The sequence below is a fragment of the Heloderma suspectum genome, chromosome 4 (genome assembly GCF_057233095.1).
Source record: "Heloderma suspectum isolate Gila_16-S chromosome 4, 16-S_ref, whole genome shotgun sequence".
Lineage (NCBI taxonomy): Eukaryota > Metazoa > Chordata > Lepidosauria > Squamata > Helodermatidae > Heloderma > Heloderma suspectum.
This window is the reverse complement of record NC_139461.1, coordinates 206,931,691-206,956,996: the sequence shown is the minus strand read 5'-3', so window position 1 is coordinate 206,956,996 and position 25,306 is coordinate 206,931,691. Positions and strand designations below refer to the sequence as shown.

Below are 25,306 nucleotides of genomic sequence, written 5' to 3'. Positions count from 1 at the left end.
CCTGTCGTCGAAGGCCGTTCGCGGTGGGGGGGAGGCGCTTCGCTGGTCCCACCGCGAAGTTCAGGCCGGGGGGGGAGGCTTCCCGCCTCGCCCGGCCGAAATTCAGGCCGGGGGGGAGGCTTCCCGCCTCGCCCGGCCAAAATTCAGGCCGGGGAGGAGGCGCCTCGCCTCGCCCAGCCGTGAACGCAAAAGTAAAAAAAAAAATAATAAACACCCCCTGATAGGCTACGTGACGATTCACGTAGCCTATCACGGCTAGATCTGCAAAGTCAGCCATGATAGGCTACGTGAATCGTCACGTAGCCTATCACGGGTGACTTAAAAAAAAAAAAAAGCGCATACGCGAATGGCGGCCCCCATAGGGAGCCGCCATTCGCGTTCCTTATTTAGTCGCTGTAGTCTACGTAAACATTTACGTAGACTACAGCGACCAAATAAGGAACGGGAATGGCGGCTCCCTATGGGGGCCGCCATTATCCGTACACTCTTTTCTTTTCTTTTTTTAAGTCACCCGTGATAGGCTACGTGACAGTTCACGTAGCCTATCACGGCTGACTTTGCAGATCTAGCCGTGATAGGCTACGTGAATCGTCACGTAGCCTATCAGGGGGCGTTTTTTTTTTTCCTTTCATTGCAATGGCGGCGGCGGCAGCCGGTCAAAAGACCGGCTGCCGCTCCCGCCTCGCTCGAACACCCGCCGAACCGCCGGCCGGACCAGCCCCGGGAGGGACATTCGGTGAAGGTAAGTCCCGTCCCGGCGGGGGGCGGGGGGGTGCAGAGGATTTCTCCCCGAAACTTGTTCGGGGGGCTGAACACGTTGGCGCTCGGCCCCCTGAAGTTTCGGGGAGAAATTCTCCGCCATCCCTAATGGGATGTGAGGCAGGGGTCTACAATGAGAGGAGAAAGTCCATGGCTCATTATTTCAGCCGATTTCTCCCTCCCCCTACATCCCCTATACCACATCCCATGCCAATCAGGAGAGTCACTGGACTCTCAGGAGTGGCTTTTGGAAGGGCAAAGGGGACTGCAGTGGGAAGGAGAGGATGGGAAGCCCCCTTGCATTTGACAGAAAAGCATATTGCCATTGATCCAGATTAGCATGTAGCTCTGTTCGTGCTAATCTGAATAAAAGTCATTATGTTTTCCCCTCAAATTCATGAAACAGAACTATGAAGAATACTTTGAGCATTACTTTACTTCTCCACAATTCCCCACAGTAACCTCAGCAAACTTTTCAACTTTTAATCAACCTCCACAAAACTCTGGCTGTTAAATGTATCTTGATAAGAGAGAATCAATATTTAGCTTGATCATTGGCATAGAGTATACAAGGGCTGTACTATATAGCCAGTCTGAAGAAATTCTGGTTCTAGCTGTATCATAATGTGATTAACGATTTGCAAGGCAAGTAATATGTTCTATATTCTTGCATGTCTTCAGTAATTATATACACTCATATACTCCCAAGGAATAATTTCATGGCTGTAGCAGTATGAGAGCTGTTTGCAGCTTTATTGTTTTTTAAGGAGCTCTTCTCAGTGATATGTCTTCAGGAATGTTACTTGTTAAATTAAAAGACTACCTTAGTTAAACAGGACTCCTCCCCCCTTCTCCATTCTTTGAGTTCTCACAAGAAGCGTGCATTATAGAGTGCTATTGTTGTTCAGTCGTGTCTGACTCTTCATGACCCCATGGACCATAGCACGCCAGGCCTTCCTGTTCTGCGCTCTCTCCCGGAGTGTGCTCAAGTCCATATTCATTGCATCGGTGATGCTATCTAGCCATCTCATCCTCTGCCGTCCCTCTCTCCTTTTGCCTTCAATCTTTCCCACCATCAGGGTCTTTTCCAGTGACTTTTCTCTTTGCATTAGGTGGCCAAAATATTTGAGCTTCAGTATCTGCCCTTCCAATGAGCAGTCAGGGTTGATTTCCTTTAGGATGGACTGATTTGACCTCCTTGCAGTCCAGGGGACTCGTAAGAGTCTTCTCCAGCACCACAGTTCGAAAGCATCGATTCTTCGGCACTCAGCCTTCCTTATAGTCCAGCTCTCACAGCCATACATTATTACTGGGAAAACCATAGCTTTGATTATACGAACCTTTGTCGGCAAGGTGATGTCTCTGCTTCTTACTATGCTGTCTAGGTTTGCCATAGCTTTCCTCCCAAGGAGCAAGCATCTTTTAATTTCATGGCTACATTCACTGTCTGCAGTGATCTTGGAGCCCAAGAAAATAAAATCTGTCACTGCTTCCATTCCTTCCCCTTCCATGTGCCAGGAAGTGATGGGGCCAGATGCCATGATCTTAGTTTTTTTAATGTTAAGTTTCAAACCAGCTTTTGCACTCTCCTCTTGCACCCTCAACAAGAGGCTCTTTAGATCCTCTTCGCTTTCTGCCATTAGGGTGGTATTGTCTGCGTATCTGAGGTTGTTGATAATTCTCCCGGCAATCTTAATTCTGACCTGTGATTCATCCAACCCGGCGTTTCTCATGATGTACTCTGCATATAAATTAAATAAGCAGGGTGACAATATACAGTCTTGTCCTACTCCTTTCCCAATTTTGAACCAATCGGTTGTTACATGTCCGGTTCTTACTGTTGCTTCTTGACCCTCGTACAGGTTTCTCAGGAGACAGGTAAGGTGGTCTGGTACCACCATCTCTGTAAGAATTTGCCACAGTTTGTTGTGATCCACACAATCAAAGGCTTTAGCGTAGTCAATGAAGCAGAAATAGACGTTTTTCTGGAATTCTCTTGCTTTCTCCATGATGCAGCTAATGTTGGCGATTTGATCTCTAGTTCCTCTTCCTCTTTGAAACCTAGCTTGTATTTATTATTTATTTATTTCATTTCATTTCATTTCTATACCGCCCAGTAACCGAAGCTCTCTGGGCGGTTCACAAAAATTAAAACCAAACAGCACACAATAAAACAATTTAAAATATATAGAACATTAAAGCCACAATATAACAATGCAACCACAATAAAACCTAGCAGCAGTGCATGAGTTTAAAATACAGATTTAAAACATCAAAGCTAAAAGTTCAGAAAGCTAAAATGCTAAAATGCCTGGGAGAATAAAAAGGTCTTCACCTGGCGCCGAAAGGAATACAATGTAGGTGCCAGGCGAACCTCGCTAGGAAGCTCATTCCAGAGCCAGGGTGCCACAGCAGAAAAAGCCCTCCTCCTAGTAGCCACCCACCTCACTTCCTTTGGCAGGGGCTCACAGAGGAGGGCCGCTGATGATGATCTTAAGGTCTGGGCAGGCACATATGGGAGGAGGCGATCCTTCAGATAACCCGGCCCCAAGCTTTTAAGGGCTTTAAATGTTAATACCAGCACTTTGAATCGGGCCCGGAAATGGACTGGCAGCCAGTGCAGCTGGAAAAGTACTGGCGTAATATGAGCTCGCAGGCCAGTCCCTGTTAACAATCTTGCTGCCCTATTTTGGACCAGCTGAAGTTTCCGGACCGTTTTCAAAGGCAACCCCACGTGAGCATGGATCACTGTAGCTAGGCTATCTCTGTCCAGAGATAAGGGCGTAGTTGGTATACCAGCCTAAGCTGGTAGTTCTGGTAGTTCTCGGTTCACATATTGCTGAAACCTAGCTTGTAGGATTTTGAGTATAACCTTGCTGGCATGTGAAATGAGCGCAATTGTGCAGTAGTTTGAACACTCTTTGGCATTGCCCTTCTTTGGAATTGGAATGTAAACTGACCTTTTCCAGTCTTGTGGCCATTGTTGAGTGTTCCAAATTTGTTGGCATATTGAATGCAGCACTTTAACAGCATCATCTTTTAGGATTTTAAATAGCTCAGCTGGAATACTGTCATCTCCGCTAGCTTTGTTGTTACTAATGCTTCCTAAGGCCCACTTGACTTCACTCTCGAGGATGTCCGGCTCAAGTTCAGTGACCTCACTGTCATGGCTATCAGGGACATTCAGATCTTTCGTGTATAGTTCTTCTGTATATTCTTTCCACCTCTTCTTAATCTCATCTGCTTCTGTTAGGTCCCTGCCTTCTTGGTCCTTTATCATGCCCATCTTTGCACAAAATGTTCCCTTGAGATCTCCGATTTTCTTGAAGAGATCTCTAGTCTTTCCCATTCTCTTGTTTACTTCGATTTCTTTGCATTGTTCATTTAAGAAGGCCTTCTTGTCTCTCCTTGCTATTCTCTGGAACTCTGCATTCAGTTGGGTATATCTTCCCCTTTCTCCCTTGTTTTTCGCTTCCCTTCTTTCCTCAGCTACTTGTAAAGCCTCATCAGACAGCCACTTTGCTTTCTTGCTTTTCTTTTTCTTTGGGATGGATTTCGTTGCTGCCTCCTGAACAATGTTTCGGACCTCCGTCCATAGTTCCTCAGGCACTCTGTCGATCAGGTCTAATCCCTGAAATCTATTCCTCACCTCCACTGTATATTCATAAGGGATATGATTTAGGTCATACCTGAATGGTCTAGTGGTTTTCCCTACGTTCTTCAATTTAAGCCGAAATTTTGCAATAAGAAGCTCATGATCTGAGCCACAGTCAGCTCCAGGTCTTGTTTTTACTGACTGTATAGAGCTTCTCCATCTTTGGCTTCTAAGTACATAATCAATCTGATTTCAATATTGACCATCTGGTGATGTCCATGTGTAGAGTCGCCTCTTGTGCTGTTGAAAAAGAGTGTTTGCTATGATCAGCGTGTTCTCTTGGCAAAACTCTATTAGCCGTTGTCCTGCTTAATTTTGTACACCAAGGCCATGCTTGCCTGTTATCCTGGTGATTTCTTGACTTCCTACTTTAGCATTCCAATCCCCTATGATGAAGAGGACATCTTTTTTTGGTGTTAGTTCTAGAAGGTGTTGTAGGTCTTCATAGAACCGATCAACTTCGGCTTCTTCAGCATCAGTGGTTGGGGCATCGACTTGAATTACTGTGATGTTGAATGGTTTGCCTTGGATTCGTACTGAGATCATTCTGTCTTTTTTGAGATTGTCCCCCAGTACTGCTTTTCCCACCCTTTTGTTGACTATGAGTGCTACTCCATTTCTTCTAAGGGATTCTTGCCCACAGTAGTAGATATAATGGTCACCTAAATTAAATTCGCCCATGCTTGCCCATTTTAGTTTGCTGATTCCCAAGATGTTGATGTTCAATCTTGCCATCTCATGTTTGACCATCTCCAGCTTACCTTGATTCATTGATCTTACATTCCAGGTTCCTAAACAATATTGTTCTGTACAGCATCGGACTTTCTTTTCACCACCAGACACATCCACAGCTGAGTGTCCTTCCGGCTTTGTCCCAGCCACTTCACTCTTTCTGGCGCTACTTGGAAATTCCCTCTGCTCTTCCCCAGTAGTATATTGGACACCTTCTGACCTGAGGGGCTCATCTTCTGGCATCATATCTTTTAGCCTTGTGATAAGTTCCATGGGGTTTTCTTGGTAAGAATACTGGAGTGGGTTGCCATTCCCTTTTCCAGTGGACCACATTTTGTCAGAACTCTCCACCATGACCTGTCCATCTTGGGTGGCCCTGCACGGCATAGCTTATGGCTTTACTGAGTTACGTAAGCCCCTTTGCCACAACAAGGCAGTGATCCATGATTGGGCATTATAGATACACAACGGGGTTAAAAAGATTATTCACATTCAAAAACCTATAAGGATCTGTTCTGTTGAGTTTTCCTTTTGTCTCCTTGAGTGTCATGATGGATGTAAATGTGTACATAGGAAACTTGTGGCAGCAAAACTCTTTGGGCTGTTTTGCACATAATGCTAAACCATGGTTTAATGCTGCATGCATGATCTGGAATGAGCCTAGGTGAAGCCTTGGGCTCACACACTCCCGCCACCACTCTCCTCCTTCCACCTGGCCAGGAGAAGAACTTCGCTAGCATTTAGTTTCACTTTCAAATAATCATAGCTTATCTTTGTATACAAACCAAAGATCGTGGCTTAAAACAGACTCTTGGATAGTTACACAAGCCAGCTCCATAACCCAATCTTTGAATATGGATTGTTAAAACTGACTAGATGATTTGCTTGAGCACACTAAACTTCATGCATGTAGTGCTAAACCATAGTTTAACAAAGTTGTGAATCAGCCCAGTAACCTGGTTCGCATGGCATGACAGCCTACCATGGCTTAATTTACCTGCAGAGGCTGTCGCATTGTGCCGGGACCTGCAGGTACCATTTTTGCATGCAGCCCATGGACACCTGGGTTGCCATGAGTCATGCCTGCAAACCTAGGCAGCAGGGGTTGAGTGGTAGACAACCCTCAAATAACCCTAAAACATGCCACTACATTACCATGTATCAGTTACATGTGTAGACCAACATAGTGGGGCTGTTTACACGTAAATGGCAGCAAATCGTTGGTTAATTAACCCACGATTTGCTGTGGCACGTGCTGGGTGTGTTCTGCAGCCTTTTTTTAATATTCAGCCTCCAATCATGGGTTGCTATGTGATGTCTGAACCTAGACACTATATTAAACAACCCACAGTTAACTTAATTAACCCACAATTTGCCATTGATATGTGCAAACAGGATCAGTGTGGAAATTAAGTGGCTGAAAGTAATAAGCAATCTTAACTACAGTTCATTGAGCCAGTATCTTAGTATCTCTCCTTTCCTCTTATTCTTCTTTAAAACAAAAAACAAAAATACCAGCATTATTTACTGTGAGCACTTCTTTGTTCAGGTTGTGTCTCTCCCCCCCCCCCCCAAACTCTCTAAATACCATTACACTTTGTGTGGGCCTTGGGCATTGCTGCAGATATTGGTGTTTCCTCGTAACCAGGTCAGAGTGAAAATCAGGGTGAGAGACATTTAATCGTATTGACCATGTACAGTCAGAGTCTACTATTATTTACTGGCCATGACATTATTATCCTCCTGCAAATCATTTAGGCTGAGAAGTGAAAGGCCTTTGGGAGCAGTATTCCCAACTTCAAAAATATGAAACAGCAGGTAGCAATCACTGTACAGTTCCTGGGAGTAATTCTTCTCTGGCAATTGCTTTGCCCTCTAATCGTCCCGACCAAAAGAAAGGAAGTGTAATGATTCAAGAACTGTTTAATGGGAATCGTGTAACTGCAGAAGAGCCATGGGTGTACATTAATGTGTGTACATTATCAGCATCATTCAAGAATTTAAGATTACAAGCCTTATAAAAATATGGTGATGTTTGTATTTCTTCTACAAGAGCTGGCGCTACTGCTGCTACTGCTGCCAGTTAACAATTTATTTAACACCAGCAATGAGTCACAATATTCTTGATACAGTTGGAAGCTGGAATGTAACTCTCATGCAGAATATACTCAATGCAACGAAATACTGAGAATGGCAGTTCTTTTTTTCCCCAAAGAGAACACATTTGCCCTTATGCAAAAAATGTGTGAGCTCTTTCTAAAACACTTTCAAAAGCTCCATGATAGGATGTGACGGGCTTTTTCTATTGGTCATTGATCACAAATGAAACCTTTACAGTTTGCAAAAATCTTCTTTCCTTTCTGGGCATATGTTACCTGTACTTAGGTTGTAATCCTACACATGCTGCTGCAGGTTACCAGTACACCGAACTGGCTCTTTTTATTTCAATCACAGAGTGTGATTTTAACAGAATTGTAGACCTCTTTTGGGGGCCGGGGGGAGAATCATTCTCCCATAACAAATGTTTAGGCAGATTGAATATTTTCAACTGCCTTTGTAGATGGCCATAATTCAGTACACAGTAAGGCACTTTTAATCAAGGTTAAGTCAGGAGCAAGCAGAAACTTATATAGCTAAGGTGCATTATTTATTTGAATAGCATTATATAAAATAATGACTGGATAAATAAAAATAGTGCTGTGCCAAATCCTGCCCCCTATTTTCAGTTTTTTTTTTCTCTCCCTACGAAAGAGGCCATTTTTTCCTGCTTTCTCAGGGAGGGGAGAATTGCGGATAATTTTCTCCTTGGGGAGGGGAACTGGGTTTCCACATACCTTTTTAAGTTTGGGAGTTAGCTGAAGGATCTTCTTTCTAGTTTTTTTTTCTATAATTACTTGAAAAATGCCCCCAGCATGAGACTCTTTACAAACAGGCTTCTCCAGCCTGGCAGCACTTCTTGAACTCCCATGAGACCATGTGACCATTCCCTCTCCTATAGGCGTTCAGGAAGAACTCCCACACTGCAGAAGCCACTTTGCAAAGAATCCCAGGCTGCTGCAAACATGAACAAACCAGACTTCTGGTGCTTTCTGCGGAACTTTTGGACTTTTCTGGTCATGTTCTATCCATTGTAGAGGACCAGAAAGTCATCTATAATGGTAATACAACATAAACATGTATCTATAGTCAAACTGACAGACAGAAGGCTCATCAGACTATTTTCTTCCAGTGGGTTTCTTTTATATCCCCTTTTGGTTGGATCCAGATTTATGCTGGATCAACTGCACTGACAGAGGTGAATGTGCCTCCAGGAGGGCAGCCCCTCCAGACTCCTGGAAATGCTACACAGAGAGTCAGCAGACCCATCTGAATGGGGTGAGCTGTGGTGTGGATCCCCAAAATTTGGACAGAGGGACCTGCCATGAGCGGAACCCTTCTTCTCACGGATGGTCCCTTCCTCTTGTGAAAGGCAGATCCACATGGTAACACACTTTGCCAGTCACCTTAGGGCGCAATCCTATGCATGCTTGGACAGAAACAAGTGCTATAACTTCCAGCATTCCCCAGCCAGCCATGCTGGCTGAGGAATCCTGGGAATTGCAGGAGCTGTTTCTGTCTAAACATGCATAGGATTGCACCCTTAGGCTATAATCCTATACATATATGTCCAGGAGTAAGTCAGAATGAACAAAATAGGACTCACTTCCGAGTAGACATACCTAGGGTTGCTTGGTTATGGCAAGAGGCAGAACCTTTACAGTAACTGCTCAAGGGCTGTGCAATGAAACATCCCCAAAGGTGTGCAATTCCCCCTCCTTGTTGGAGATGCAACGCCATCTTTCTCATCTGGCCTTTGGTCTAGTTCAACCTTCCCCAATCTGGTACCCTCCAAATGTTTTGGACTTCAACTCTCATCAGCCCTAGCCAGCATGGCCACTGGATTACCATGTGGATCTGCCTTCCAGAAGGGACTATCCATGGGGGGAAGGGTTCTGCTTGTGGCAGGTCCCTGTGTCTGATTTTGGGAGATCCACACGTCAAACACAACTTTGTATAGCACAACTTTGTATTTAAGGACTAGTCTGAACAGACTGTCAGAGAAGGGATGGAACGCTTCTCCCTCATTTGCACCTGGCATAGAAAGCAAGCTGGCTGCTAGAGAAAGAAAGACCCCTCCTCCATGCCAAGCATAAAAATGCAGCTCTCTGGCCGTCCACTGCCAGCTCCTAGAAGGCTAATAAGAATTTTAGTAACTATTTAGGCTGTAATCCTGTGCAGACTTACTTGTGAGTAAGCCCCCTTGAACTCAGTGGGGGCTTACGTTTGAGTAGGCATGCATAGGATTTCATTGTTAGTATAGTCTGAGGTAAAGTTTATGGCCATAATCGAATACAAAATTAGGCAGTTGTGATCTTTTTGAAATTGACTGCTATTTTGAGGATATGAGGAAATAACTTGTATACTTTGGAATGGTAGATTTCAAAGAGAAAATCTATGATTGGAAGTTCTCTTTTTATTTTTATTTTTCATAATTTAGATTTCAGATGCATGGATGACAAAAGGAAACCAAGTTGTATCATATGCCTCAGAATAAGTATGCCCCTTTTCCATATGTAAGTTGCGGGTTAGCTTTTTCCATCAGGGCAAGCTTCCATACACGATTATACCAAATCTCTAAAGTAAAATCTGAAGATTTCCACCACCACCACCACCCCGCTATTGTAAGTCGAGCTGCTGTTAAAAGAAAAATTAAGTTCCCTATGTAATAATGTTGTGCCTATAAAGTGGGAAAAGTGCGTGAGTCCTGCAGTTTTGGAAACTAAAGAAGTTCTCTTGATTTTGTAATTGAGATTGATGTGTCTAGCGTATTGGCTGGTATTTTCAAATTTCATGATTGTTCATAGCTCTCTTTTTGTGTTTCTCTTTAGATATTTGGGATATATACACAGGTTTTAGATACAATATTTTTCTACTCTCATTAAAAAAAAATAATTAGGCATATCAGTTGGAATTAGAATTACATTCTTTTTAAGCTGGCTTAAGCACACCTAACTCTGGCCAGTGTGCAACTGTATCATTCCTTTAGCACAAATGATGTTGCGCAAGTGGAAACTAGGTTCTGAATTATGCAGAAGAGGGGAATCCAACTAAAGTTACATTTGCACAAGCGGTTCTGCATTACACCTATGTAACCCATTGTGTAACTGGTTGCACATTGCGCTTGTGCAAACGGTTGTGCAACCCATCATGCAAGAGTAATGCATAACCTGCTGCACAGTGAAACGATTCGGTGGAGCTCTGCTAGCGGTGTTTGAGTTAGCGGAATGGCACTGTTGGATACTGCCTTCTGTGCCGAATTGTAGCCTGTAGTTATACCTGTGCTGTGTTTCTTGCTCAGATTTCTTTTTATTTTATGCATTTTTTTTTGGTACTTACAATAAATTTAAGTATACCCTCTTCTAAGGCTTTTCTTCATAGGCAGGTCCATCTTCCCTATGAGCTAACTCTTTCTAGGCAGTCTGGAGGGAAAACGGGGTGGGGTCTACAAAGGAGAATAGTTGACTTTTCTTTCATACTCCATGCCTATGGGCACCAGGGTTATTATATCTATGGGAAAAAATGTGTATAAGTAATGAGCGGCAGAAAACCTTTAGTATGCCTGAAATGATTTAATGAAAGCTTGGATCATGACACGACAGGAGCTGTTCTTATCATCTGGACAGCTCCATCTGCATCTTTAATAATTAACTAAGTTCAGTGAGAGTTCAGTTTAGAAGCCTTCTTCAGGGAACACTTCTCTGGCTGCCAGTCCCAGAGAGGAATGGGTTTCTGCATGGTTAAGAGCAAAGATCTGGAGATACAAGAGCAATTTTAGAGCTGCATTTGCCAGGTAACAAAAGCTCCAGGGAGGACAGACAGGGTCAGAACATGTGCAGTTCAGCTATGTTACTTTAGAGTGGTGTTTCTGTTCTTCTGTCTTATCATATCCATGTCAGCACTTCAGGCTGTGTGGAATGAATTTTAAGCTGCTAAGCTCAGGTGAATGTGAATCAATTGAGCAGGTTCATGGCTATAAAACAAACAGTGCACTTTTGTAAACTCCAGTCAAAAAAGTCTGCATTTTGACTTTTGTTTCATCGCTATTCATTTCATGTAATTCAGAAAGGATTGAGGTTTGTAACATCTTGGGCTTCTGTGACAGAGCCTCATGAACTTTATGAGTTGCCTTGGGAAACGTTACTGACCCAAAGGTTCTGGAGGTGGTTCTGTTTCATGAATAATGACATATAGTAGCTGCCACTTTAAAGAGACAGTATTGGTTCTCCTCATGATGCCGTCTATCCAAGACATTTGCTGCTTTGAGGAGGTAAAATACTTGACACTGGAGTTTCTTCTGCTGGTCAAAATATAGGCAAAGCCAACCCTTGTCAGTATAAATAATAGCAATTTCAGAAAGTTAGACATTGTTCCTATGATGCTATATGGACAGGGGTGTCTAATATTTGATATTTACCACATCCTAGCTAAACTAATTTTCCAGGATAAGAGAAACATCAGTGACCTAGGTCAGATATATATGTCAGCTTGTAATTGATAAACACCATTCACTTGTTTCTTTATTTTGCTTATTATTTTTATGTATATGCCACTTTTTGATCATTCAGCTCTAAAACTGACATAGAGCATATAAAAACTAAAATAATAATAAACCGTGCTCAGTGGAGTGGGTGAAATTAAACTTCACCAACACCAAATACGTGGTCGTTACAAAATGTGCCAATAAACTGGTTTGGACAACCATATCTCAGCTCCATTCCCTGTCTTCTTCTTGGTGTGCCATGATTAAACCAGGAAGCCTTCAATTAACCAAAGTTTCCTGTTATATCTAAACCAAGAAACTATGCTTATGAGGTTCAGAAAAAGTAAAGATATTAAGCTACACTTTGAAGTTAGTTTAAGATCCTGGCTGGTTCCAAGCCTGGTAACCATAGTTTCCCGGTTTAATGTAATGGTTAACTGAAGATGCCCTGGTTTAATTGCAGTGACAATGAAAGGGGCTGTATATGCTGGCACAAACCTCATTCTGTAATTATCCAAACTCAGCTACATCTCATTGGAGCTGCTAGATGAGTTTGCTAGCCTTGCAGATGTAGCATCTGTTTGTGCCAGTGCTCAAGTATTGGGTTCTTATGCATGGAACCTGTCCATGTTTCCCCATGCAGCTATGAACAGGCATGCAAAAGCATATCTATCTATCTATCTATCTATCTATCTATCTATCTATCCCTAGCTGAATAGGTGTAGATCGCACCTCATGGGATGTGGGGAATGATTAATCATGAGAACTTTGAAAGAGGAAAGTTATCCAGATAATTTTATGGTTTTATAACAGCAGAAATCTTTGTGTGAGGCAGTTTGAATATATTGGTTGAAGTAGCTGCCATCAGTGGCTTTCAGAACATACAATACTGTAAATTACTAGCAATGGTCTATTGAAAATGTTCCTGCATTATTAAGCATTCAAGTTGTCATTTAAAAAACAACAACTAACCACACACTACAAATGTGTGCAATTATCTGGATAACAATGATAAAAATTAGTAGAGTGAAAACTAAGCAAAATAATTATTTATATGAAATTATTGGAAATAGAAATCATTTATTGCAAGTGTGCATTGTTTTTCAGCCAGTTCTCCTGCTCTTTCTGCTTTCCATATTACATGATAAAATGGCATGCCTTTCATGTTCTGTAACCTGTGAATATATCTTGGAGACCAACATATTTAAAAGCACTCCCCCCCCCCCCCATGTCTGGAGATTAGTGACGAAAAGGGGATCCATCTTCCCAGGAACTATGGTGTTTTTGTTGTTGTTTTAGCAAAGGTTGACTAATTTTCTAATAGGTTCCCAGAGCATAGGCAAATCAGGATTTCTGAATATTATTTTCAGATAGTGAACTAGGGTTCTTTGGTTTGCTGATGATGCTTTAAATTATATCATATTTCACAGAGATGTGGAGAACAAGTATCATATGCTCTGTTGTCATAGTTACTTTGTCTTAGAACTGTAGGACTTCATTATATTCTTGAAAAGAATTTCATTTTCACCTACCATCATATTCAGGAGCTTTATCACCTTAAACAAAGTACAGTGACTTACTTCCTTCCTTCCTTCCTTCCTTCCTTCCTTCCTTCCTTCCTCTCTCTCTCTCTCCTCCCCCTCCCCCCCATGGGTTTCTGTGTCTTCCATATTTAAGAAAAGGCTCCAAAATACTTTCCTGTTAGACTTATTTATTTTATATTTATTCATTATTCATCAATACCCACGTAAATGGAAACATGATTTCCTCATCGACTTTAATACAGGCTGGTTCTTGATACTTTAACGCACTTTTAAACCCATGAGCAGTCTACTGGTATGAGTAGCATGATGGAGAATAGCTGTGGATAATGCTTGCAGTATAAAAAGTTTTGGTTTCATCTTTTGCTTCATGAATTATACTGGTTCCACAACTGCTATCCATGGGCACCCGGCTTATGTTATACTGCTCATGTCAGTCTACAGCTCAAATGTGTTAAAAAAGCAGCTGAAATTAAAATTTGACTTACAGATCCTGTGGCCCCGCTATGTCCGTGTTACACTTGTGTAATGCAGTCATGGTCCTAGCAAAGTAGAAAGTAGACTATAAATGGAAACAAGGAACAACATAGCCACCTAACGGCCATTTCTATAAAATCCCTGGCAACTCTGGCAGTGTCACCAGTCACAACATTGTGTGCTGACTGCTGCCAAAGGAGCCTTTTTTGTTTTCTTATCTGCCATGCCAAGTAAGGGTGGTGGTGGTGGTGGAAGGGAAACATTAAAGCTCCCCTCCCCATGTGTGGTGATCCTGACCCAGATCATGGCGTTGCACACTTACATTGGAGTAAAACAAATAACAAGAGGGGCAACTACACATTACATAAGTAATATAATGTAGTTTGACCCTACATTACCACAGATTACAGCATGCGAAAATATTTGTTCAGCATTGGGCGTCCCATGTTGGCTATAATCCATGTTTTTTTAAAAAATTATTATTTTATATCCTGCCTTTTTTCCTCTTGCAAGAAACCCAAGGCGGCTTACATCAGCCTCCTCCTCTCCATTTTATCCTCACTGGTATATAATTTGCTGTAAGTCTGCGTATATCAGCCTGGTTACCTTTTCCATTGTATATATTACTCTTGATTTCTATTGTATCTATCTATGATCACTTATTCCCAAATATACCAGAATTGTGCTTAGTTCAGAATTGCCTTGTTTTATGACACATTGTTATTTTAAAGAATGTAAAGAATCCACATTTCCTTTCTCATTACAGACTTTCCTTTCTCATTAACCGTAGGAGAACGTACAGCTTTTAAGAGTAGGAGAATTATGGGAGAACATACTCCCTTTAGGAGCAAAGAACCATTTCATAACTTAGAGGCAAAGGCAAACCTGGAGTTGCTATGAAGCATACACTCAAAAAGGAGCTGCAAAAAGTTGTGGATCCCTGACGAATTTATCTGCATGAGAGATGTATTTGTATGCATTTTTAAGTGGACGCATAAAGTATTTTAGGTATACATCTAAAAATGCAATGTTCAAAGTGGCTGAAAGGTTAAAGACGCACAAGAACATTTAAACATATTTTCTTTTGTAATATTCCTTTGCATAAGAGCATTTAATATTAGGCAGCATGTAGTATGGATAAATTCCAACTAAGATATCAAGAAATATGAAAATGAATGCAAGATGGCTGGACTTCGACCATTCTTGATCTAAGCCTTATTTGCAACCACTTTGCTGAGGCTGTTCTGTCACCAGCCCACAAAATAGCTCAGAAAATGATCACATTTTCTTTCTTTGTTTAGTCTAGAGCATCATCATTAATCAGCTTGTAACTTGAAGTAGTTTAATTTCACCGGTATCTGTTTTGACAGCTGAATCTTATCTTTCTGGTGATCACACTGTGCAAAATGGTGAAGCACTCAAATACTTTGAAGCCAGACTCTAGCAGGTTGGAAAACATTAAGTAAGTACTTTGTGTTCAAATCCAAGAACTGTGATTCTTTTTCTGATTGTTCCGACTTATAAAAGCTCCCCTCCATTAGGAACACATGGCTTTGTCTCCCAGCAACCACAGATGTTTATTAAAAGCAAATAGCATCAGTCCTGCTTTTGTCACATTTGTTGCTGTAATGTCACAGAGGAGGGTCAGAATTAAACAACTTCTACCTGGAATGGCCATCAAGAAATTGCTTTGGAGCCTTCATGGAAATTCTACAGCAGTGTAGTCATTTCTTTTGCATTTAAAATGCAGCTCCAAATGATGCTCCTCTTTGCATGGCTGATGTTGTTCTGCTAAGTTTGTTTTGTTTAATTATTCTTGGCAGTTAGGGATTCTAAGCAGTTTTCCCAATCATAATTCTGTTCCCTAAGAGAATTTTCTCCTATTATGATTGTTATATTGAAGGTTATCTGTTGCTTTTCATGCTATTGTATGAAATATTTACTTTTATCCTGGTGCTATATAAGTGTCACAATATTCCTTTTCTGGAAAGTAGAGCAACAGGTTAATTTAATTAATAATAAACTTACAGCAGTGGATCACATTTTAGGTCAGAGATAGGCAACATAAGGGCCTATCTTCCAGCTTCAGCCTATGCCTCCTTTGTGTGGGTAAGAGAAATTAATTTCTGAAGGGAAAAACTTTTGGGTGGTCTGGATAAAGTATGTAGTCCTTACATTGCCTACCCCTGCTTTAAATCGTTCTATATGATGTTGCTTCAGACTGAATTGTTTTGCTAGTCTAGCTTTGGAGGGACAGTTGTTTTTGATCATAAGCATTCTTACATAGAAGTAAACTCTACTGAGATCATTGGGGCTTCCAAGTACAATGTGATTAGGACTGGGCTCTTGAATTTTCTTTGAATATAGAATATGGTAAGGGCAGATTTACAACAAAGCTAACATTATAAACAGGAAGTTGTTTAGATAGGTCACAATATCAGCTTCATTGCATGTTGCATGTTAAGAGAGAGAGAGCTAATCTTTAGCATCTCTCTCTTTTCTTCCTTTTCTTCTTCTTTCTGTCTTCTCATCCACACCAGTAATTACCGTGTTTGTGATGGCTACTATAATACGGACTTACCTGGGTAAGATAGAACCCTATATTAACAAATTTAAAGCATGACTTAACAAAAACACTTTGCAAATTTGGACAATTTTATGGATCGTCTCTAATTTTCATTAACAACTTTGGAGATATCTAATTTGCTAAACTATTTCCAACGATTATATGCCTTTTATTATTTTAAACGGCTTGCGTCTGCACTTTGAATTTTCTAATTTTGACTAATTTTGTATAAAATTACTAAAATGCTTTCTTATTAATTTTGATTTAAATTCTGTCTAATAATTTTGTTTCTCTTTTCTGCTTATAATGCTTTCTAGCTATGAAGATAATAAGCCATTTATCAAGTAAGATCATTAGTTAGTTGTGGAATGCACTGAATAAACCCTCTTTCCCTTTCATTCTGTGCTGTTCTCTGCAATTTCTTTTCCCTCCTGAAACTATTCATGATGAAATATCCTTTACAGTACAATCCTATACATGTCTACTCAGAAGTATGCCTCATTGAGTTCAATGGGACTTACTCCCAGGTAAGTAAGTATAGGATTGCAGCATTTAAGACTTTATTTTGTGGTTAAATCCATATATTTGTCACATTTCAGCAAGGCACTCTCATATGAAAGTTAGACTGTTTAGTCTTAGTTTAGCAAAGTATTCAAGCTATAGGTTATCAGCTTTTGAACTGCCATTTAACCTTTATATATCTGTGTTATTTGTTTATGTGTGTGTCAGATGCAAAAACAATTGTTAAAATATGGGCTTCTATTAGTGGTTAAATTAGGCTTTTAAATCTCTTGTAAAATATACATGAATGCATTTTTTGCAGTCTTGAGTAAGAGAAATCATATCCACCACTGCTGTTTTCACTGAAGACTAAAAGTATCACATGGAATTGTTCTACTTTTTATAGATGAAAGGTTAATGCCATATATATTTGAATATAAGCCCAGTAAAAGTCAACCACAGCAAATAAAATTTTAATATGCACGTTTGCAATGTGCATTTTTTAAAATCAGCAGTGTTACTTAAAAGAATTTTCTTTTCCAGGTCTTGGGCCCTAGGTGCGTTTGCTCTTCTTTGTCTTCTTGGCTTAACGTGGTCTTTTGGCCTGCTTTACGTCAACGAGGAGACCATTGTGATGGCATACCTCTTCACAGTATTTAATGCTTTCCAAGGAATGTTTATTTTCATCTTTCATTGTGCGCTTCAAAAGAAAGTGAGTCATTGCACATATACACTTTCTCTGTGTATCATCCAAGATATCTCAAATATTTGCCTTTAAACAGGCCCTTACAAAAATCTGTTAATAATGTATAGAGAGTCAGAATGAAATACATGCTGAACTATATAAAGATTAGAAGCTTCAAAGCGAGTTTAAAAAGAAAGGAAATAATGTTAAAACAAAAACAAACAAAAACTGCACCAAACATTACTCTTAAAATGGATAGAGTCATTGCTCAGCAAATATTCATGATGCTGATTATGAAACATAAAACAAATTAGTAAATCATGTTTAATTATTAAAATAGTGTAACAGCAATTACCTATTGGTGGTTCTTCATCCCTGAAAAATATTAATGGATGGGGCAATATTAGCCATTGGTCAGCCTCAGTGGTACAACTGAGGTAATTAATTCCATTCTGTTTCCACATTAATCTGCAAACTGTGTATTAAGTATGTATTTTTGAGTGTATTTTCTGAGAAAATATGTATTTATAAACATACTTTCTCTCAAAGTATGCATTTCAAGCAGAATCCCACAGCTGTCTAGGGAGAGTTCTGATGTCGGAGAGCTCCAAAATTCCTGTGCCTTGATGGGCAATGTCTGGCAGACCAGGAGGACCAATAGATGCAATCTTCGCCTCTCCTTCCTCATTTCTGCAAAGATTCCACTTGATGTGAGCACATCTAGTGGAGTCATAGGGGTGGGGTGGGGAGAGGCTTTAAGATCCTGTAGGTTTGGGGCACCTCTCCTTCCCACCCTCTTCCTCCTCATTTATCCTCACCTAAGGGCAGAGATCAGACCTCATGATGGTTTCTGCATTGGCTGCAAGTAGTGGGAGGGGCAGGAGGGGGAAAAAAATCCTGTTCAGGTTTCCCTTCCCCAGGTCATAACAGAATCTATAGTCTCAGAGGAGGAAATCTGTAATATCCTATGGTTCCTTGGACACTCTCCCCGGGACCTCTGTCCTAAAGTATGCATTTTAATGCATTTTGTATCTTTCTGAGCCAAGAGCTGTGTTAAATTCAAAGGATAATTCAAAATCCAAAGGATCATTATGTTCTACTCTGGTCATTAGACTGAGAGGTACAGATCAGACTGAGATGTACAGATTCGCAAAGATCGAATTCCTCAAGCATCCCTTGAAGTTATCATCAAATGTTGGTCACTAGCAAGCTGATTAAGGGTGCAGTCCTATCAAGAGAAGGAGCCGCCTCCAAACTCGGAGGTGACCGCCTATCCTAAGCAAGGCAGGAGAGGCACGGGGGGGATCGTTCCCTCCGCGCCTCTCCTGCCTTGCTATTTTTTGCTAGACAGCCGTTTTCAGCTGTCTAATTGCAGGGGGGCCGACCGGGAGAGGAAACTGCCGTACGACACATTGGATGTGTCGTACAAGCAGCTCTACTCTCACCGCCCCAGAACGCCCCCTAGCCCCGCCCCTTTTCAGTCGCTCCGCGCTCCTTTTGTGAGTGTGGAGGATGGGGCTTCTCCGCGCTGTCTCGGAGGCAGGGCGGACAAGGGGGGAGGTCGGTTTTCCAGGAACTGACCTTGGAGCGCGGGCTCCGAGGTCAGTTCATGGAAAAGAGCGTATCCTGTGGCCCTCTAGACAGTGACTAGTGGCCATAGGATTGTTCCCTACGATGTCTGGCTGCATCTTTACTTTCCATCTGCCAAGAGCAGGTTTTAAGTGATAGCATTGTACTTACTCTCCTGATTTCAGATATAATCAAAATACCTGTGCTATTGCACCTGCTAAAGTCAAATAGAAAGCATTGTTTGATATTACTTGCCATAAAAGAATAAATGCTGATTATGGCATAGACTATTAATGCTACTAATAATAATTACACAATATTATTCGAATAAACCTTATTATATAGTGAACTAAAATAGGTGAAAAAATAAGTTAAATAAGTTAAAATGAGGAACTGTGAAGTGTGCTACTTGTGCCAAATTAGCCTATGCTTTTAGTAACTTAGGGAGGAATCCTATGGCCACTAGACAGTGGCTAGATGGCCATAGGATATGCTGTTTTCCAGGAACTGACCTCAGAGCCTGCGCTATAACAGAAAATATGCTGTTTTCCAGGAACTGCCTGGAGAACCGACCTCCCCTCACTTCCATGCTGCCCCTGAGGCAGTGCGGAACAGCCCCATCCTTCGTGCTCACAAGAGGAGCGTGGAGCGCCTGGAAAGGGGCGTGGCTGGGGGCATTCCAGAGCAGGGAGATCATAACTGCCTGTATGACACATCGTATGTATCGTACAGCAGCCTCCTTTCCTGCTCTGTCCTCCCGCAGCTAGACAGCCACAATCGGCTGTCTAGTCAAAAAAGCAGGGCAGGAGAAGCTTGGAGGGAACGATCCCCTCCATGCTTCTCCTGCCCTGCTTTGGATAGGCAGTTGCTTCCATGTTCGGAGGCGGCCACCTATCTAGATAGGATTGCTCTCTTAATAACTTCAATTCCAGATAAGACCAAGTTCTTTCGCCTTCTACAACTAAAAACAAACCATGTGGACACAAACAAGTTTGAGTGTACAAAGGGAGGGGGGAGTAAAGTAAGAAAAGATGGGAGAAATTTTTTTTTTAAAAGAAGGTACATTATTTTTTATAATTCACAAATGATATGTTAGCCATGTTGGAACTTTTGTCTTACAACTATTCATAATCCTTTCTAAGAGGATTTCAAAAAATCAGATTGCTGTTCACACATTAGGATTCCTGATTCACAGGACATTTCATTAATTTAAGATCATTCAGTAAAAGGCATGCTGAATTATTTGCTATTTTAATAGGTGTTGAATCAGAAGTGACCTTTTGTATTTGAAATCAAGATGGTATTTTAAAATTCATATGTGGCAACTGTTACACAGATTTCCACAAAGTGGTTTGTATCATGAAATTAGTCATGACGAATTGGGAAGATATGTTAGTCAGAACTAGAGGAATGGGATGAATATCTAAAACATTTAAACAGAAAAATAGATTCAAATCCTTCCTAGAGCAGGACATTCATTATAAGTTGATGTTCTTAAAATGATAATATCTAACCGCACACTTTAAAAATTTGTTATTAGAATTATGCACTATTTTTCTATTAAGCGGAGTCAGCAGAAAATTATATTAAAGTGACAACTGCAGAAACCTAGCACAAGAGTATTCATACCTCAAAGGACATTTAAGATTGAAAAGTTTCAGTGTCTTTCAGTGGATATCATTCTACTTCTGTATACATAGCTAATGCAGTCTTTATTCTGATATTACTAGTTGGTCACTAAATTGAACAGAGAAATAGAACTGTGAAAGTGAAAACTATTATGTTTCCAGTCCTGACAAGATGATAGTGCTGTTACCTCAGTTTTGAACAGGCTGTAATTTAGAAATAATGACAGTGGAATGTGCAGCACCGACAGATAATGTACATTCACAGCAGTATAGACATTAGGCAATATCAGCCCCGGGATTGGTATTTGGGGGGTTGGGGGGAGACTTTCTGGTCACACAATCTCTGTTTTGTAGTGTTTTGAGGCAGTCAAATTATTTTAATTTCTAGATACCTATTTCCCTGGGGGGTTTAGCATCATTTGTTAGGATAGGGCTTTACATTTTTGTGAACTTAACCACGTTCAACATTGAGATTCATCTTGATATTGTACCTGGAATCCCAAATAAGCTCAATCACAAGTATGTTCTCTTGAAATCAGTAACCCTATTCCCATGTAAATAAGTCCAAGTTTGTAACCTGTCAATACATATTCAATGCAGATACACACCAGCAATAAGTTATTTTGTATGTGTAAAAGCTATTAACAAAGTGACTGCCATTAAAAGGACCAGTATTTCCAGTCAGCTATACACAATTGAGGCAGAGTTAATATTTCAGGTCACTATAACTATGGCACCCAGTTAAGTTCATTGCTTTCACTTCACTTGGGAAGCCAACAGTATTTATTAGTTTATTAATCTATTCATTATATTTGTTCTCATCTTTTCATAAAATATGCCCAGGGCAGCTGACAACAGTAACATCCACAATTTAAAAAGTAACATGGGAAACAATATAAATCCATCTAAAAATCAAATGATAGTTTATACAAATAGCAGCCAATTAAAATATGGTTAAATTAAAATGCAGGTTAAAACACAAGAGCAGCAGAGAAAACAAATCAGATTTATAGGACAAATGCCTGCTTAAATGAAAAAGTGTTTTGCTTACTGGTGCAGGCTAGCAATGTGAAGGCTCTTCCTAAACAATTGCAAAGTCTGTAGGCACAGCCGCTGAGAAGGCCCTTTGTCAGGTTCCCATTGAACCTACACCAGATGTTTGATGGGACAGAAAGAAGGGCCTCTCCAGAAGACCTCAACACCTGGGCAGGTTCTTACAGGTGCTTGGCTCAGGCTGGTTCCCATCAAGCAGTGAAGAGTGTATAGCACAGTAAGTCTAAAATTATTTGCAATGTACAGTGAGATACATGGGGAATAACAACCTAGTCAGAGTACCAAGCTACAGTGAGTATGCACCACAAAGCAAGTCATGGGGCACATTTAGTTTATGAATTACTTTACCCTCCAGCTCCCCAAGCCCAGCTAGGAAGATAAAAGGGGAAAGAATAATCGTTTATACCATCCTTCACCATAATTAATTCCATGATGGTGTACTTTGGTCTCCCTTTCAGGATGACCTTCATCCAGTTAAGGATGGGAGAGAGCTATCCTTCTTTCCCTGGCTAATATCCATTGTGTGACTGCTGGGTTGAGGGGAGATTGGGGCTGGGCCTAGTTGTTCAGGGGATAGATATAGTAGCTGCAGCCTAGGGAGTAGAGACAGAGCCTTCCACGCTTTCCACTATACTTCTCTTCTTCCATGTAAGTGTACGCTGGAACAGAACCAAGAAATGGGCTGGAAGAACTTATATATAGATAAAGCATGTATGATATGGACAAAACTTACTGTATGAATAACTGTTTTTAAAGTTTCCAAACTTTGATTAGTGACCTAAACCAAAGCTAAGTTCAGATTTCAGTCCTCTTAAAACTTCCTTTCTTAGAGTTAGGAAGGCTATTTGCAGTCATTACATCCAGTCTTGACTTTTAATATCCTGTTGTATGATCACATTACTTAGAACAGTCATCAATGTATCAGTAGACAAGAATACTTTGTGTAGTACACACTAGATATTATTGGTATTTGATTGTAATCAGGACATAGTGAAGTATAGGAGACATACCTATGAATTTGTTACTCAAAAATAAGTCATTTTTTATTACAACAAACTTGTATGCATTTACAGCTACAAATATTTTTTTCCCCTCCAGTCTGTAGCTTGGGAATGTGTTGGAAACATACAGGGCTAGTTAAAAATTTGAAACCATGCTTATTTACTGGACTGGAGCACACTAGTTGTTGGGAACGGAACAATAATTTAAGTTACACTTTTTATATTTATTTAATTGGAAATCTAAACTTGTTTCAATTCCAAAGGGCCATGGTCTGTACTTCAGAGCACTGAGCAGTAATCTATTTTTTAAATGAAAACATGAATGTCTATGTTTATGAGCACTGTCTTTCATGTACAGGTACGTAAAGAGTATGGCAAGTGCTTGAGACATTCATATTGTTGTGGAGGATTACCAACAGAGAGCCCTCACAGTTCAGTAAAAGCATCTACTACAAGAACTAGTGCTCGCTATTCCTCTGGCACTCAGGTAACAAAAATTTTGACAGTACTTTTTAATGACAGCATCTTTTAATTAACCTTGCTTATAAAAAGCCCGCTGAGATGCGTTCCATTCAGATGCACTAATTGTGTTCTCATTGTAACAGTCTTGATGACAATTGTATGCTTTTTATATTCTGGACATGATTCTCACCATTCCTCCAAGTTTGGGATTGATGGTGATAGTTTTAATTGTTGTTGATGATTATGCTGTTTTTAATCTACTAGTCCACATGCAGATTTAGAGCTACTTCACACTTGTGGCTAGAGAATGGCAGAATGGCTGAGGGATATGCATATTTATAACATGAATAGTCAGCTATGAGCCTGAAACAGACCTCTAATAAACCAGTTTCAGGGAGGTTTTCGAAATGTATGTTCCACATCTGGCTTGACATTACAAAGACATCTTTTTTTCTGAAAGTTCTCCTTATGCATAGCAAGGCTACAAGTAGGGTAGGATAGTATGAGGAGTAGCTTGATTGGACTGTTGTGTCATCAGTGGCATCATCCTATTTAAATAGAATTTATCCTTCCATGAAAGAGTCCAGACATTTACTTTGTATTAAATATATTTTTTTCAGGTAGCTAAGAGAGCAACCACCAGAAGGTTGAGACTGAGGGTGGGGCATGGCCACCACAGCTCCCCCCCCCCCCGCAGTCGTGTCTGTTTCCTATATCAAAATGCTGTAGCCCTACAAAGTCTCATCTAGAGCGTAACTTAAACTAGGGCTCACAAGAGGTTAGGATCCCAACAGCTCAGCTCTGGAACATGTGAAGTAATAATAAAGAGCATTGGTTAGAGGATCTTTAATAAGTGAGCATATCACTTCCCTCTTGAGCATAGGATTATCAGCTCCTGCCTAGCACCAGCTGGTCAGGCTGGAGAGCAGGAAGCTTAGCAGCATAAGCCAACCGACTTCCTAAATGGCCACCATGAGCCAGAGGCTAGTCCGAAATGAAGCACACCACAACCTGGTCCCTGCACATCTCCAGTACTCCAGGCATAATAACATACATGACAAATGCTACACAAAATGGAGATGAGCAGCGCAATCCTATGCATCTTTACTTGGAAGTGAGTTCCACTATGTTCAGTGGGGCTTTGTTGTTGTTCAGTCATTCAGTCATGTCCGACTCTTCATGACCCCATGGACCATAGCACGCCAGGCCTTCCTGTCCTGCGCTCTCTCCCGGAGCATGCTCAGGTCCATATTCATTGCATCGGTGATGCTATCTAGCCATCTCATCCTCTGCTGTCCCCTTCTCCTTTTGCCTTCAATCTTTCCCAGCATCAAGGTCTTTTCCAGTGACTTTTCTCTTCGCATTAGGTGGCCAAAATATTTGAGCTTCAGCTTCAGTATCTGTCCTTCCAATGAGCAGTCAGGGTTGATTTCCTTTAGGATTGGCTGATTTGACCTCCTTGCAGTCCAGGGGACTCTCAGTGGGGCTTACTCCAAGATAAATGTGCATAGAGTTGTAGTCTAAAGGTAGCAAAATGTTTCCTGTTGCAATTTGAGATGTGATAGTTATGCCCAATTTCCTTTATGTTAACAGAGCCGAATAAGAAGGATGTGGAATGACACTGTGAGAAAACAATCTGAATCTTCCTTTATCTCAGGTGATATCAATAGCACTTCAACACTTAATCAAGGTCAGTTATTGAATACATTTCACTCTTACCTTTTTTCTTTCTTTTTTAAGACAGTATTTGTCAAATAAGAATTTAGAGGACTTGGGTTGTGGTAATTAAACCAAATAAGCAGATGTGCTCTGGGATAGGTAGGCTGAAGATCCGAGTATCAGAATGGAAACAGATGCATATATACATAGACCGTTCAGAATAAATGTATAAAATAATAGTTCAGCTCTGTCTTGAACACATTTAAAACGTGGTTTCTTCATTTTCCTTGCTCAGGATAGAAGCTGACATTCTTATTCATGGAAAGTGTATTTAAATAAGTCTCATCAATAATTTAACTTAAAAGCAAGAACATATTTTTAAACCTTTGCTAACCTTTGTAGTCTAAAACTGAAACAGAACTACCAGCGCAGTAACAT

The 25,306-nt window shown here is 40.7% G+C and overlaps 1 protein-coding gene across 4 annotated transcripts in view; it reads left to right on the top strand.

Moving 5' to 3' along the window:
- The window catches only part of ADGRL2 (adhesion G protein-coupled receptor L2), a 250,269-nt gene that overhangs the window by 215,803 nt on the left and 9,160 nt on the right, over positions 1 to 25,306 (top strand). For all 4 annotated transcript variants that reach the window (XM_084852117.1, XM_084852116.1, XM_084852115.1 and 1 more), the window contains 4 exons: positions 15,115 to 15,206; positions 17,355 to 17,523; positions 23,106 to 23,234; positions 24,803 to 24,899. In XM_084852117.1, coding sequence (XP_084708243.1) covers positions 15,115 to 15,206; positions 17,355 to 17,523; positions 23,106 to 23,234; positions 24,803 to 24,899 — 487 coding nt within the window. The remainder of the gene's footprint in view (positions 1 to 15,114; positions 15,207 to 17,354; positions 17,524 to 23,105; positions 23,235 to 24,802; positions 24,900 to 25,306) is intronic.